Source organism: Gopherus flavomarginatus, chromosome 1 (genome assembly GCF_025201925.1).
Source record: "Gopherus flavomarginatus isolate rGopFla2 chromosome 1, rGopFla2.mat.asm, whole genome shotgun sequence".
NCBI lineage: Eukaryota > Metazoa > Chordata > Testudines > Testudinidae > Gopherus > Gopherus flavomarginatus.
This window is the reverse complement of record NC_066617.1, coordinates 145,991,823-146,008,790: the sequence shown is the minus strand read 5'-3', so window position 1 is coordinate 146,008,790 and position 16,968 is coordinate 145,991,823. Positions and strand designations below refer to the sequence as shown.

The 16,968-nt window shown below is 44.4% G+C and overlaps 1 protein-coding gene across 3 annotated transcripts in view; it reads right to left on the bottom strand.

Annotated features, from left to right (window-relative positions):
- LOC127046307 (antigen WC1.1-like) overlaps positions 1-16,968 on the bottom strand; it is an 82,478-nt gene that overhangs the window by 36,239 nt on the left and 29,271 nt on the right. For all 3 annotated transcript variants that reach the window (XM_050943182.1, XM_050943200.1, XM_050943190.1), the window contains exon 4: positions 256-570. In XM_050943182.1, the coding sequence (XP_050799139.1) occupies positions 256-570 (315 nt within the window). The remainder of the gene's footprint in view (positions 1-255; positions 571-16,968) is intronic.

Genomic DNA, 16,968 nt, shown 5'->3' with positions numbered 1-16,968 from the left:
CAAGGGACCAGAATTTGGTTTCCTTGGTGCAGTCCGTACTCAAGGCACCACAAGCATTTCACAGGGGGATCAGTTCCAGCAGACTTGGCTGGTGCATGGACAGGGCATCGATTTATGGGCCAGGTCCCCACCTGGTGTAAATCAGCATAGCCTCATTGAGACCAATGGAGATTGGCCGATTGACACACTGTGAAGGACTGGCTGAGGATGTTCCCCAATCCCCAATTCTTTCCCTTTCCCACTGCAGCTGCTCACCTGAACACACCACACTGGCTTCCCTCCCAGGGGGACACTCAGTTGTGCCCAGTGCAGTAACAGGACAGTCCCTCAGGCGAGATTCGTTCCTCTCACAGCCAAATGTGCCGTTCCAGACATAACCGTCTCCTGTGCCAAAGAGCTGCCCTGCTGGAATCGACAGGGCGAATCCACAGTTATCCTGCTGGCAGAGGGTGTGGGCACCCTGTAAATCCCAGTGGGAGTCACAGAGGGTTCCCCAGGTGCCTCCATGGCGAAGCTCCACTCTCCCCGAACACCTTGTGCTGCCGTTTGCCAGCCTGTACTCGGAGTACCCTGAGAAGAAGGAGAAGGGAGAACAGAGGGACAGTTTTCTTACACAATTGTCTACAGAGATGTGACAAAGTATCAATAAATATTTCCCAGTTTACTGGGCACTTTGTGAATCAGGATGTTCAGACGTAATAATCAGGTTCTTACAGTGCAGGCAATATTGCCCATGTCTGCCCTTTGTGAGGGGTCTCACAGCACCCATCAAACTCCACCCCAGCATGTACCGCTCTGGGCTCAGGGTCACGCCTGGGACAGATTTTCTTGGGCTGGGCCTAGTCTCTGTTCTGGTGATTCCAAAGTGCTAGTCAGGAGTCTGGAAGGTCTGTCCCCAGGATCTCACACCAATGTAATGTGACGAAACTGGGGGTTCTCATGGGTGCTCAGTCCTAGGTTACTGGAAGCTTTCTGAATCAGAACAGCTCCACTCAGGGGTCTGACTGGGGACAAAATACACAGTGGTGATATTATAACTCAGTGACAGCTCTGCAACAGTTAAGGTTGAGACCAGATTTCCATCAAAGTTAATTATTTCTAAGTGCTCTAAAGTCTGCCTGATTGATGGGATTGTATTGGAATATGGTATTTCACATAGAAGCACAAGGTTGTATTAGTAATCAAAATTTGGGGCCATTTCACCAAGGGGTTTCCAATATACAGCTCCCAGGGAAAAAAGGAAAATCAGCTTGTCTTAAAGTTGACAGATTCTGGTATTTTATTTTTGCTCACAGACTGAGATCAAACCAAGGCTCAGATCATTACACCAGGGTCTCAGACACTCGAAGATTACCCCCAACAGAGTATATGGCATCAACCAGCCCTTGGGGTAAATCAAATTAAAATTTTATTTCAAAAAGCACCTGCTTCTCCAGTTAGGTGCTTGTGAAGGCTTCTGCACCTACACACATGCCTAATGGACTACACTGAGCATGTGCAGTGAGGGAGGATAGATTTGTGGAAACCTGCTAATCCAGCATGAGATGTGCGTGGTTTTGAGGGTAAATTGTGGTCCTTACAGATAGGCCCCTCCCCCACCTCAAGCACTGTGAGTGCAACTCCAGCCAGAAAAGAAAAGTGATGTTAAAAAAGCAGGTTTATTGCTCCAATTTGTCTCTCTTGTGGGGGGATTTTGTTTGGTGCAAATATAATCTGAGTTCAGCAAAATATTCAGAATGTGCTGAAACTGCTTTTGAAAAGAAAACAACTTCCATATGTGAATGCTGACTGGGAGGGGAAGGGTGATCAGAGGTGCAAGAGTAGGTGGTAATAGGGGAAAATGTTTAGGTTTGCAGCCAGGGATGTGTTTATTATGGGGAGGGAGACAAATGGGAATGGGAGGTAGGGGAGAGAAGAAGTTGTGGCAGGGAGAGAGTGGTGATTGGGGAAAGAGGAGGGGAGAAGATAGGAGGGGTTGCAAACTAGGAAGGGTAGCAGAAAAAGTTGGGAGGTTTAGGTAAGGCACATCAGCCACGAATTCTCCCCTTCCATGTGTGTGCTGCAACCTCGGGGAGCCCTGCCCCTTTGCAGGCCCCGGTAGCAATTACACAACCGCCATTATCCCTGTTGCATCGTAACAAAATGTACAGGACAGGGAGGAGCACTGAGGAATCACACAGCAACCTTGAGACCTACTGGAAAACCACTAGACTGGGACTATCCCCAGCTATGCTGCTGGCTGACCTTGCTTAAGTCTGAGGTTCTGAGCCCCAGCAGGCGGTGAGAGGCAGACCAGCTGAAAGTCTCTGGGCAAAGATCAAAACTGGGAATAATAGAGGTGATGTAATAGTAAGCATCTACTATAGATCACCCAATCAGGAGAAGGAGTGGATGAGGCATTTCTACAATAAACAGACATATTCAAAACACAAGACCTGGCAGGAACAGGGGACTTTATCTACCCAGACATCTGTTGGAAAAGTAATAAGGCAAAACACTAAATGTTCAATCAATTCTTGGAATGTATTGGGGGAAAGTTTTTGTTCCATAAAAGTAGAGGAAATAACCAGGAGGACCGACATTTGAGACTAGATTCTGACCAAGAGGGAGGAATTGTTAGTGAATCTGAAGGTGGAAGGCAACTTGGTGAAAGTGACCACGAAATGATAGCTTTCATGATTCTAAGGAAAGAAAGGCGTGAAAGAAACAGAATAAGGAAAATGGAATAGACTTTAACAAACACAGTGACCTGGTAGATAAAGTCCCATCGGAAGAAAGGGAGGTCAGGAGATCTGACAGTTTCTCAGTATTAAAAACACAACTGCAAACTATCCTGATGTGAAGGAAAGACAGAAAGAATTGTAAGAGACCAATATGGCTCCACAGGAGCTCTTTAATGACTGAAAATCAAAAAGGAGTCATACCTAAAATGGAAATGTGAAGTACTTGCTAAGGATAAGCACAAAACCACAGCACCAGCACGTAGGGACTAAATCAGAGAGGCTAAAGCACAATATGAGTTACACCCAGCAAGGGACATAAAAAGACAATAAGAAGAAGTTCTCTAAATACATTAGGGCATAAGAGAAAGATGAAATAAAGTACAGGTCCTCTACTTGGTGCAAAAGAGACCTAATAAGGGATGATATCAAGAAGGCTGAGGTGTTTAATTACTATTTTGCTTTAATCTTTACTAAATAGTTTAATGGTGAGCAGATACTTAACACAATTAATATTAACAATGAGGGGGAAGGAATGCAAGCCTCACAGAAATTAAGTTTACTGTCCCCAAAGATACAGTACACACACACAAACCTGTTAGCCTGTAGCCCCTGTATTTGACATTCCTGCATGTACACAAGAATTTGACAGCACTGGAATCTCTGATTTTGTATGTTTAGAAACGGCCAGCTGAAACTCAAACATCACATAGCTAAAAATAGTTTTACCACCCTGAGAGGCAAGGCCAAATAGCTGCATGCTCATAGTTTTTCTTATCAAAATGAAAGAAAAAATAAAAAAAAATGTACTGTAAAAATAGAAAAAAATGTTTGGATAACCCACCTTGGTTTTAGGTGTCTCTAACATGTAAGTTTTATTGTTGTTATAACTAGAAATATTTTGCTAATAAAAATAATGAATTGTTATTGGCTGTTGCTGGGGAAATTACTAGGCTATTAGAGGCTATTATGAGCTGTGTGCTTTATCCAAAGAAAATATACAAAAAATATTTAGAAAGTGTGCTTTGGAGCAGTCTGAGGGAGTTTTCCTTTTGGCAAGGATTTGACACCAGTAGTCAGATGGAAGGAGGGAGCCCCCGGTAACCTGGCTGTTAATTTCTTGAAACAATTTCAGACTTTTATGTAACTATAAATATTTGGAATGCTCTGCTCCCTACTGCTACAGCATACGTGTGTGTGTGTATGTGCACACTTGAAACCTAATAAAAAAGTAGTTTTAGGTAAAGTACTGTTGCCGGCACACAGGGTGCCCGAGGACAGCAACAGTGGGGGTGTTCGTCGCCCGGTGTGCTTCATGCCAAAGAACACACCAAGGTGGAGAAGCAGACTAAGTTTATTTGAGATCTCAAAGCAAACCTGATGCACGGAGACAGGCACGTCTCAGATCATGCACACTGATACAAACAGTTTCTCTCTTTTTATACATAACTTAGCCAAGCCGTTTCTATTCCCCGCATGCCCCCCTCTCCCCCCTTTCGCCTTTCCCTGTGACTGTTACAAAAGCAATTATCCCAAGTAGATAGATCACTCCTGGCACCTACTAATCTATCTTCGTTAGTGACTCTTCTCTAAACTACTATCTCATCCTAGTTTGTTATTCTACTCCCCTAGCCAGGTGCCTACAGGCCTCATTAGTGCCTCTTGGTACCAGCACTGTAGCTGATAGTTAGCCCCTCTTACATTCCATTCTTTAAGCTAGCTTGTCAGGTCGCTGAGAGTTCAAACATGGAAGGACTTTGGTTCACTGAGGCCTTAACAGGGGGCTTCATTGAGACACAGTGGCTTTCCACCCTCCCGAGTGGGCCAATGACACCAACAGTACTCTGCTTTGTATCAGTCATTTATCAGACAGAGGAGTTATGGCCACATTTTTTTTTCCTCAAAGAAAACCAGTTAAGTTACCACTGATTTGGGTTCTAAAACCCCTGAGTAACAAGCCCAACTAAGGACACACTCCTTACCTTAACAAACAGCACTGAGCTCATTTATGGTTGTCATGGTATAATTCCCCACTCTGAACCTTAGTGTCCAAAAGATGGGGTACCAGCATGAATTCCTCTAAGCTCAATTACCAGCTTAGTACTTGTAGCGCTGCCACCAACCAGGAATTCCAGTGCCTGGTACACTCTGGTCCCCTCAAATCCTTGCCCAGGGACCCCCAAGACCCAGACCCTCTGGATCTTAACACAAGGAAAGTAAACCCTTTCCCCACCGTTGACTCTCCCAGGTTTCCCCTCCCTGGGTTACCCTGGAAGATCACTGTGATTCAATCACTTGAATCTTAAAACAGAGAGGAAAATCCACCTTCCTCCCTCCTTCTCTCTCCCCCTCCCAGGCTCTCCCTGAGAGAGAAAGTAATCCTAACACAGAGAGAAAATTAACCTCTTTCTCTCCCATCCCTCCTTTCTCCCCATCAATTCCCTGGTGAATCCAGACCCCGTCCCCTGGGGTCTCACACCAGAATAAAAAAAAATCAGGTTCTTAAACAAGAAAAACTTTTAATTAAAGAGAGAAAAACACTAAAAATTATCTTTGTACATTTAAAATGGAATAGGTACAGGGTCTTTCAGCTATAGACACTGGGAATACCCTCCCAGCCTAAGTATACAAGTACAAATTAAAATCCTTTCAGCAAAATACAAATTTGAACTCCTTCCAGCCAAATACACATTTGCAAATAAAGAAAACAAACATAAGCCTAACTCGCCTTATCTACCTAGTACTTACTATTCTGAACTTATAAGAGCCTGTATTGGGGAGATTGGAGAGAAACCTGGTTGCACGTCTGGCCCCTCTAAGCCGCCAGAGTGAACAACAACCAAACCCTAACAGCACACACAAAAACTTCCCTCCCTCAAGATTTGAAAGTATCCTGTCCCCTGATTGGTCTTCTGGTCAGGTGATAGCCAGGCTCACTGAACTTGTTAACTCTTTACAGTCAAAACAGATATAAAGTACTTCTGTTCTATTAACTCCTACTATCTGTTAATGACAATGGTAAAACCAAGAATAAGTTTATTAATAAAGAACATAGACTTAAATGATAATAGGCAGAGATAACAGAAGCAGAAAATGCTTACAAACAAAAAAATACAACACTTTCTAGTGTCTAAGACTTTACGTTAGCAAACTATGATCTTTGCCTCAACAGCTTTCTCACATCAAGCTGCCAGCATCTCTAAGCTTTCCGGCAGGGAGATCTAACATTCATGGAATTAGAGAATGCTGTCCCCTTTGCCCCCTAAATGATGGGTAACTAAGAAGTTCTCTCTCCTTCTTTGTATACTCTAGTAAACTTTTGAAATGTGTTAGTCTGAAGTGCATCCCCAGATACATTTCTTCTCCTTTGCTATTTGACTCTTTCTGGTGACTTCCCAACAATCTCTTGGCTCATATGTAACGTAATTTCCACTGTCTCTGGCCTCACCTTGCTCAGTTTACATTGGAGATACAGGCAAACAGGCAAAACAACATCTCTTTGTCTAGGACAAATTTGTTTATCAAGCCTGTCCCCAAAACATATTTTAGGAACATATTTCCATCACATATACATAGCTCTACTTGCCATCTGTATATACTTCACACTACGATATCCATAACCAGCATGTCTTCAGTTTTTATATGATGTCTTACACAATACACTGTTACAGTACAATAATAGTGTATACAATCAGTTGTTTCAACTGCTTATTTTGGAGGTTTAGGCCCCCTGTTCTCCCCTTGGAGTGTCTGGACCCTGATTGTCACACAAAGATACTTAAGGATCTAGCTGAAGCACTGGTGGAACCATTACCAATTATCTTTGAGAACTCATCGAGGACAGGTGATGTCCCAGAGGACTGGACAAGGACAAGTACCTATCTATAAAGACTGGAATAAAGAGGATCCTGTCAGCTTAACTTCAATACCCAAAAGATACTGAAACAAATTATTAAACAATCAATTTATAAGCACCGACAATATTATAGGGTTACAAGGAAGAGCCTGCATGGATTTGCTAAAAATAAATTATGCCATGCCAACCTAATTTCCTTCTTTGACAGGGTTACTGGCCTCCTTTGACGGGCTGAAGTAGTAGATGTGAGAGATCTTGATTTTAGTTAGGCTTTTGATATAGTTGCACATGACATTCTCATAAACAAATTAGAGAAATGTGGTCTAGATAAAATGACTAGAAGGTGGATGCACAACTGGTTGAAAAATCATACTCAAACAGTAGTCATCAGTGGTTTGAAACTGGGAATGTGTATCTAGTGGGGTGCCATGGGGTCAGTCCTGGGTCTGATACTATTCAATATTTTCATTAATGACTTGGATAATGGAATGGAGACTATGCTTTTTAAATTTGCAGGTGATCCAAGTTGGGAGAAATCGAAAGCACTTGGAGGACAGGATTAGAATTCAATATGACCGCTACAAGCTGCAGAGCAGATTTGAAAACAAGATGAAATTCAATAAAGAAAAGTGCAAAGTGCTACACTTAGGAAGGAAAAGTCAAATACTCAGCTTCAAGAGGGGGCATAACTGTACTAGGTGGTAGTACTGCTGAAAAAGATCTGGGGTAACAGTAGATCACAAACTGAATATGATTCAACAATGTGATGCAATTTTGAAAATGCTAGTATCATCCTGGTGTGTATTAACAGGAGTGTCGTATGTAAGACACAGGAGGTAACTGTCCCTCTCTACAGGGCACTGATGAGGCCTTAGCTGGAGTACTGTGTCCCGTTCTGGGTGCCACACTTTTGAAAAGATATAGAAAAATCTGGAGATGGTCCAGAGGAGAGTAACAAAAATGATAAAAGGTTTAAAAAAACTGACCTATGAGGAGAAGTTAAAAAAAACTCTGCATGTTTAGTCTTAAGAAAAGAAGACTTAGCGGGGACCTGATATCAGTCTTCAAATATGTTAAGTTCTGTTATAAAGAGAACCATAGTGATTTTTTCTTCCTGTCCACTGAAGATAGGAAAAAAGTAATGGGCTCAATCTGCAGCAAGGGAGATTTATGTTAGATATTGGGAGAAACATCTCAACTAGAAGAGTAGTTTAGTTTAGTTCTAGAATAGGCTGCCAAGGGAGGTTGTAGAATCCACGTCATTGGAGGTTTTTAAGAACAGGGTGGATAAACATCTGTCTAGATTTAACTGGTCTTGATGCAGTGCAGGGGGCTGGACTTGATAACCTCTCAAGGTCTCTTCCAGCACCACATCTCTATGATTCTTTGAAGATACTTCACTGCTCTCTGTCTCCATTTCCCACCTGTGAAACGTGGATAATGATGTAAGTACTTTGAGAACTACTGATGAAAAGCTCTCTATAAAACTAGCTCTTTTGATTATTATTCACAGTAGCCTATCAGCTGCAAACCTAGGTGAGAACTACACCTCTACCTTGATATAATGCTGTCTTTGGGAGCCAAAAAATCTTACCACGTTATAGGTGAAACCGTGTTATATCGAACTTGCTTTGCTCCTCCGGAGTGCGCAGTCCCACCCCCCTGGAGCACTGCTTTACCATGTTGCATCTGAATTTGTGTTATATCGAGTCACGTTATATGGGGGTAGAAGTGTACAACTGTTTAAATAACCATTAACTCCTACCAACAAACATTTCTCTTTCAGTTTAAAAAGCTAGGAAATTAAATAGCAAAAATCTTTGTTAATGCAGAGTTAAGGTTGCCTGTTGATAGCACATGCGCTTCCAGAATTTTGGGTTCTGCAAAACTCAAACTTCTGAACACCAGGAAACAGAGTTCAGTTAAACACCCAAGCAATGTTAACTCTGCCCTCTTCAAGCAATGCCTCACAACACCCATAACACACACTCCCACTCTGCCTGTTCACTGTAATAGACAGGTACTATCTACACTTTCCCTATGCTCAAACACTGAGCCTACCCCCTGAGAGCATACCACACTTGCAAAATATAACAACCCCCCTTTTACCGCCCTTTACACATCAACACAAGATATCACCTAAACATATACTTTCCCCTATCCATCATTAAATCCACACACAGCTTTCATGTCCCAACTCTCTACTGACAATACCCATAGCAAGATGAACCCAGTGTCCTGCTCCTGACATAGCCTACACAAATGATGCTGACTGGAACCTCAAGGTCCATATGCACATCTTTCCTTTGATAACACATGGGGGCACTCAAGCCCAGATCTCCTCATATCACATTCACAGCTCTCTGATGCTCCTCAAACTAATCCCCAGATCTCCTCATATTACAATCACAGCTGTCCCACTTGGGGCTTCCATTGGTGGCACTGAAACAGAAACTCTAAGAGTTATGAACTGCCTCAGTCAACTCAACAGTGCTCAATCTGGGGCTTTCTGATGACAATTAAAAAGCAAATGCTGGTGACTATCTCCCTGCCCCAAAGTTGTAGAGCTGTTCTGAGATTGTGGGTAAAACTGGGGATTCAGAGCAGATTCTGAGTAGAATTAAATGGAAAAAAAACATCATTAATGCAGAGTTAAGGTTGCCCAATGATACCCTGGGCGACTCCAGAATGTTGAGTTCAGCAAGGGAGGGTCCCTCAAGTACAGGGCACAATCCCACAAGGTGCCTAGAGGATCCCTGTGAGAGGCTGAGCACCCTCGGCTGCCACTGCTGGATCAGGCCCAAAGTGAGTCAAACACACCATTGAAGGGATAAAGGAGGGAAGGGACATGGGGAGGTGAGAGCTTTATTATCACTAGAAACTCACACAAATAAATGCGTAGGAATGAGTACCATGGGGCTGAGGTCTCCCTCTCTCCCAGCCACCAGCCTTACACTTCCTGGATGGTTTTTGAGTCGCCTGGGTAGTTTTTCTATGCCCTTGCCAGTTGTTGGTCCATAAGTGTTATTGGCTGGGGGTGGGGGAGAGATTAGTGTTGCCAGGATTTCTAAGCTGTGCTCAAATGCTCCTGGGCATGCAGTGATCTCCGAACTCCAGCTACGTGTGCCACAGCTGGAAACACACTATGGTCTCCTGGCTGACGTGCTCATCCTGATCTGCATGTGTTCAGTGTGCCAAGGCAGACACCAGTCAATGGGAGAGCAGTGCTGCACTCCCAACCCCAAATCCCAAGAACCTTCCATAACTTTCTGAGCACTGAATCCCTCCCCATGTTTGCCCCCAGTCCTGGGACCTCACCCTGTCCACAGACCAGCCACACCTCCCCTGGTATCTGGGCCTGTGCACAGATAAGCCAGTTTTTTCTGTGCCTTGGAGGTAGCAGCCCCATCCTATACAGAAAGGCATCACCTCTCCAATCCTGGCTTCCTCTCTCCAGGGCTTCCCCTTTCAGGAAAAAGACCTCTCTGTTTTCCACTTCCTCTAGCCCATCCTAATACCCAACCTAGCAGCATGCTCATGACCAGCCAGCCAGGGCTCCTCATTGACACAGAGACAGGCTATCTGACTGGCTACCATGGACTGGGCTTTCGACCAGTGGTGTGTTCCACAGGCAGGCTAGTGGGCAATGCAGATCCTTTCCAGGCTCTGCCATTAGCAGTGATGTTGGGAAAGGCACCTTGCTAGGTGGCCCCACCCTTCTTTTAGCTCGTCCATTTAGATTTGTGTCCTGACAAGACCCTGACCCTGACAAGAAGGTGACCTTTGTTACTCATATAAGAAGATCCCAGGAATGTCACTCTGTGAGTCACTCTGAAGCCTAGGATGTGTGCTGAGTCAGTGTGAAAAGCTGGGACAAGCTACAAGCCTGGCTGAGAGCTCCTCTGGTTCAGAATATCACCAGGTTCAATCATCACTGGGATTCGTGGTCACTTACCATCCAACTTTTAAGTTATAAGCTATTTTCAACTCTTGGAGTTTCCCTTATTCCAAATGGCGCCATCTCCTGTTGCTGACAGTGCAGCTGAAGGCTGATGGTGGCATCTGCCCAGAGTCTGTCAGCATGTGGGAGCGAGGCTGCCCTGAGTAAAGTTAGCTGCCACCTCCCTCCCTCTGAGATTGAAGCCTACAGGGAACATGGCTGCCCTTGTATGGCTGAGGGGGATGGACAGGGTCAAGGAAATCTGAGAGGCAGTAGAGACCCTGTGAAAGGAGGGTGGGGAGAGTGTGGGGAGCATGGCTCCGGGTGGCAGGGGGAGGAGGGGCAGGAGGCAGATTTAAGGTTGCAAAGGAATGGCGTGGAGAAGTGTGTGGGGCAGGAGAAAGACTAGGGGGCAGAGGGACGTGAGGGCAGGGGGCAGCTGGAGGTGGAATGGAGATTGAGAAAGACATAGGGGGATGTGAAGTGCTGAGGGTGCTGCAGAAGACAGCAATGGGGGTGAGAGATGAAGGGGATTAGGTGGCAGATCCCCAGCCTCTGGTTGGTTGTGGAGGTGGGGAGTCCCCTCCAAGCAGCCAGGGGAAGGCAGTCTTGCAGCATTTCCAGATCTCGCAAGCTGATTGAGAGTCATGGGATTTTGCTGCTGTCATAAATATAAATGGAAGGGTAACAACCTTTATGTATGCAGTAATGTAAAATCCCTCTTGGCCAGAGCTACAGAATCACTTACCTATAAGGGGTTAATCAGTTCAACTAACCTAGTTGGCACCTGACCAGAAGGACCAATAAGGAAAGAAGATACTTTCAAATCTGCGGGGAGGTTTTGTTTGCGTGTGCCCTCTCGGACTGAGAGAGGAACTAGGGCAGAAAAAAATATCTCCTAAAAAGATCCTGAAACGGTACATCTAAAATTACAGAAATTGTAAGCAATATCAAAGAAATGCATTAGATTATCTTTTGTTTTAGCTTGTGAATTTTCTCTATGCTAAGAGGTAATTTTATTCCTGTTTTGTAACTGGGAAGCAGCATCAGAGGGGAATCCTCTGGGTTTTAAATCTTTTTATTTACCCTTTAAAGTTATCTTCCATCCTGATTTTGCAGGTGTGATTCTTTTACTTTTTTTTTTTTAAAAGCTGAGATCAACTAGAGGGTTTTTTTTTCTTTGCCTATAGTCAGAGGAGTTAAGCTACAGCAAGCTGGTTTTTTTTTTTTTCTTTCTAGCTCTCGGGCTAGGATAGGCTAAGCACAGGAAGGCTAGGATGAGAGAAAGTGAGGTCCAAATAAAACTGGAATTAGCCAGATTGAAAGCTGAGTAAAGAAAGAACATGAAAACAAATGTCCTTAAAGCACTTGGAGTTGGATGTGGTGGAGAGCAAGGAGGCAAAACGCTTGGAGGCAGAGGTAGTCAGGGAAGAGGATGCCCATAAAAGAGCCCTGAAGTTAAAAGGCAGAGAAATACAGGTCCAGCTTCAGGCCCAGAAGCATGGACTGGCTGTTATGGAGTTGAAAAGATGGAACCCTTCAGCAGCTGACTCCACTTCTACAAAAATCCACAAATAGGAGCTACTATGTCCACAGTATCAGGAATCCAGTGATATTGCTGAATATTTCATCACCTTTGAGAGACTGTGCCTCCTCCACGCAATTCCTGAAGATCACAAGGTGACCACATTGGTAGCAAAATTGAATGGAAGAGCTCTGGACATATTCATCAAGATGCCTATTGAGGATGCTTCTCACTATGGGAAAAACAACTGAGGAGAGCTGGCAGTTTTTCAAAGGGATAGTATTAAGGGCCAAAAGCAAACTATTCTGCTGGGTAGGAAAGATAAAAAATGTGGCCAAAAAAACCACCTTGGCTTAACCATGAGATCTTGCATGATCTAAAAAAGAAAAAAGAGTCATATAAAAAATGGAAACTAGGACAGATTACAAAGGATGAATATAGGCAAACAACACAGGAATGCAGAGGCAAGATTAGAAAGGCAAAGGCACAAAATGAGCTCAAACTAGCTAGGGGAATAAAGGGAAACAAGAAAACTTTTTATCAATACCTTAGAAGCAAGAGGAAGACCAAGGACAGGGTAGGCCCACTGCTCAGTGAGGAGGGAGAAACAGTAAGTGGAAACTTGGAAATGGCAGAGATGCTTAATGACTTCTTTGTTTCGGTCTTCACTGAGAAGTCTGAAGGAATGTCTAATATAGTGAATACTTACGGGAAGAGGGTAGGTTTAGAAGATAAAATAAAAAAAGAACAAGTTAAAAATCACTTAGAAAAGTTAGATGCCTGCAAGTCACCAGGGCCTGATGAAATGCATCCTAGAATACTCAAGGAGCTAATAGAGTAGGTATCTGAGCCTCTAGCTATTATCTTTGGAAAATCATGGGTCTCGGGAGAGATTCCAGAAGACTGGAAGGGGGCAAATATAGTGCCCATCTATAAAAAGGGAAATAAAAACAACCCAGGAAACTACAGACCAGTTAGTTTAACTTCTGTGCCAGGGAAGATAATGGAGCAAGTAATTAAGGAAATCATGTGCAAACACTTGGAATGTGGTAAGGTGACAGGGAATAGCCAGCATGGATTTGTAAAGAACAAATCATGTCAAACTATTCTGATAGCTTTCTTTGATAGTATAATGAGTCTTGTGGATAAGGGAGAAGTGGTGGATGTGGTATACCTAGACTTTAGTAAGGCATTTGATATCTTATCGATAAACTAGACAAATACAATTTAGATGGGGCTACTATAAGGTGGGTGCATAACTGGCTGGATAACCGTACTCAGAGGGTAGTTATTAATGGTTCTCAATCCTGCTCGAAAGGCATAACAAGTGGGGTTCCACAGGGGTCTGTTTTGGGACCAGCTCTGTTCAATATCTTCATCAACAATTTAGATATTGGCATAGAAAGTATGCCTATTAAGTTTGCAGATGATACCAAACTGGGAGGGATGGTAACTTCTTTGTAGGACAGGGTCATAATTCAAAATGATCTGGACAAATTGGAAAAATGGTCTTAGATAAACAGGATGAAGTTTAACAAAGACAAACGCAAAGTGCTCCACTTAGGAAGGAAAAATCAGTTTCATACATACAAAATGGGAAGAGACTGTCTAGGAAGGAGTATGGCAGAAAGGGATCTAGGGGTTATAGTGGACCACAAGCTAAATATGAGTCAACAGTGTGATGTTGTTGCAAGAAAATCAAACATGATTCTGGGACGTGTGTGTTGTGAGCAAGACACGAGAAGTCATTCTTCCACTCTACTCTGTGCTGGTTAGGCCTCAGCTGGAGTATTGTGTCCAGTTTTGGGCACTGTATTTCAAGAAAGATGTAGAGAAACTGGAGAGGGTCCAGAGAAGAGCAATAAGAATGATTAAAGGTCTTGAGAACATGACCTATGAAGGAAGGATGAAAGAATTGGGTTTGTTTAGTTTGGAAAATAGAAGACTGAGCGGGGACATGATAACAGTTTTCAGGTATCTAAAAGGGTGTCATAAGGAGGAGGGAGAAAACTTGTTCACCTTAGCCTCTAAGGATAGAACAAGAAGCAATGGGTTTAAACTGCGGCAAGGGAGGTTTAGGTTGGACATTAGGAAAAAGTTCCTAAATGTCAAGGTGGTTAAACATTGGAATAAATTGCCTAGGGAGGTTGTGGAATCTCCCTCTCTGAAGATATTTAAGGGTAGGTTAGATAAATGTCTATCAGGGATGGTCTAGACAGTATTTGGTCCTGCCATGATGGCAGGGGACTGGACTTGATGACCTCTCCAGGTCCCTTCCAGTCCTAGAATCTCTGAATCTATGGTAAATTTAAGAATTTGGTTTTGAAACAATTTCAAATTACACCTGAAACTTACAGAGTAAAATTTAGAGCCCTTAAGAGAGGGGCTGGACTAGGTAATCTGGTTTATGTAAAGCAGATGAAGGATCTGTTAGATAAATGGGGTCAAAGGAAGGATTGTAACTAGCTTTGAAGGGATATGTGATTTGGTTGTACAGGAGCAGTTCCTGACTATGACCAATGATAATATAAAAGAGTGTTCATGTGATAAGAAAATGGACTCAGCAGAAAGTGTTTCTTCTTATGCTGATCAATACGAGCAGTCCCAGACTGCCAGAGAGGTGGGGCAAATTGGAACAAAATGAGTGGAGGCAGCAGAGAGGAACAACCCTGGTCACAATTTGGGCGGATACCAGAAGGAGCACCCCGAGACCACACCATACCACCAGGGGCAGCCCAAGTCCCCACCCACACCCCAAGGAAAAGCCCAGACATCTTCTCGTCCTACCACACCGGTTTCCAGCAACACACCTCGCCCCAGTGACCAGTCAGCTGGGAAATGTTCTAAATGTAATGATCTGGGGCATGTAAAGACCAACTGCCCCAAAAAGCCCAACAGATTACAGTTCATTGCACCAGGGTCACACTAAAGGTCCTCAGGCCCAGATGCCACCCAGATACTCTCAGAGCGAAGGCAAACTGTGAGTGTGGGTGGGAAGAAGGTTATTGCGTGGAAGGACACTGGCGCATAGGACACCAATCCTTAGTGGATCCCAAATTCATCAACCCAGAGGCCCAAGTGATGATTCAACCCTTCAAGTCAAACTCTTTTGACTTGCCAACAGCCAAGTTGCCTGTCCAATACAAGGGCTGGTCAGAAATGTGGACTTTTGCAGTCTATGATGATTATCCCATTCCCATGCTCCTGGGTGAAGACTTGGCCAACCATGTAAAGCTAGCCAAGAGGGTGGGAATGGTCATCCACAGCCAGGCTAAGCAAGCCTTCACACCTATCTCTTTTCCTGAGCTTCCTACAAGGGCCCCATCTGTGTTACCAGATACTCAGACTGAGGTGGTGGAACCGGACATCATGCCAACATCTGCGACAGCAGTAGTGGATCCAGTCACAGAGACCCAGCCAGAATGAGTCCTGGAACCGGAACTGGTAGAGCAACCAACACCAAAACCATTGCCAGCACTGAATCCAGTGCTTGCAACCCCATCTACAACTCCAATGCCAGAGGGCACTCCCAAGCCTGCCCTGGTAGCAGCAGATAAACCTACCCAAGAGGCTCAGCCGGAGCCTGAAATACAACACAGTGCACCAGCGGAGGGCGGTTCACAGTCAACGGAAACAGCCGCTTCACCTGTATCGCTTCCAGAGGGACCAAGCCCAAGTCCACAATCCAGTGAGGAACTGATGTCTCCAGCATCAAGATAACTGTTTCAGGCTGAGCAGAAAGCAGATGAAAGCCTCCAGGGAGCTTGGACAGCAGGCCAGAGCGACCCACTGCCTCTCAGCTCTTCTAATCGATCCCAGTTTGTTGTAGAAAAATGACTTGTATGAGGAAATTCTTTCTGATGGGCACCAGGAAGACTGGCGTCCTCTAAGACAGTTGGTAGTTCCATCTAAGTACTGGGTAAAGGTCTTGAGCTTAGCCCATGATCATCCCAGTGGCCATTTTGGGGTGAACAGAACCAAAGACCGTTTGGGGAAGTCCTTCCACTGGGAGGGAATGGGCAAGGATTTTTCTACTTATGTCTGGTCTTGTTAGGTGTGCCAAAAAGTGGTAAAGCTCAAAGCCCAGGTCAAGCCCCTCTCCAGCCACTCCCCATTTCAGTGAGTAGCTGTGGATATTCTGGGTCCTTTCCCAAAGAAGACACTCAGAGGAAAGCAGTACAGTGTGAAAGCAGGAAAGTGTGAAAGCTACTCTTGGCCCCCTCCTAATAGCTTACAAGCAGCCAGTAGGGAGAAGCAGAAGCCTCATGGACACAGTACCTTGAACTTTTGAACTGTCTCCCCTTATCAGTTTTGAGACAGTTGAAGCTGGTTCTTAGCGAGTTTTTGCTGAGCAGATTGCAGAAGTGCAGGGTTTGTTAACCACCAATCAAATGCTAGCACGACCGAAGCCTGTGTGTGAGTGTGTATAAAAGATTCCTGATTTTTGTATTGAGTTGAGTTTTTTGCACCAAGGTACAAGGCTCTCCTTTTTTCTGCAGAATAAAGCATTTTTCCTTATCCTTGTCTGGCTGTCATTGGCTCTTAGCTAGGTGGACCTGACATTTCGGTAACAGTTTCTGGCGACCCAGATGGGACTCTCCTAGCTCGGACATCGGACTCCAGATGGCTGCGGTGAACTAGAAACAGCGCCACTGAGGTGTTTAGCCCCTCTTCCTCACTTCACCGCAGGCCCTGGGGTTCGTGCTCCGATAAGATAAGCCCTAATAGGATAAGGAAACACTATCTGGTTCTGGTTTGCTGTCTAGTTCTGGTTCTATTCTGTTTAACCGGTTACTGTTGTTTTTCTGCTCTGTTCATTTGGGCGTTAGGTGTGTGGGCGGAACTGAACCTCTCATTCATAATTCCTCAAGGTAGAAGCCATTGTGTGCGATGAAGCTCTGAGGTCGAATTGAGATCCTTCTGTCCC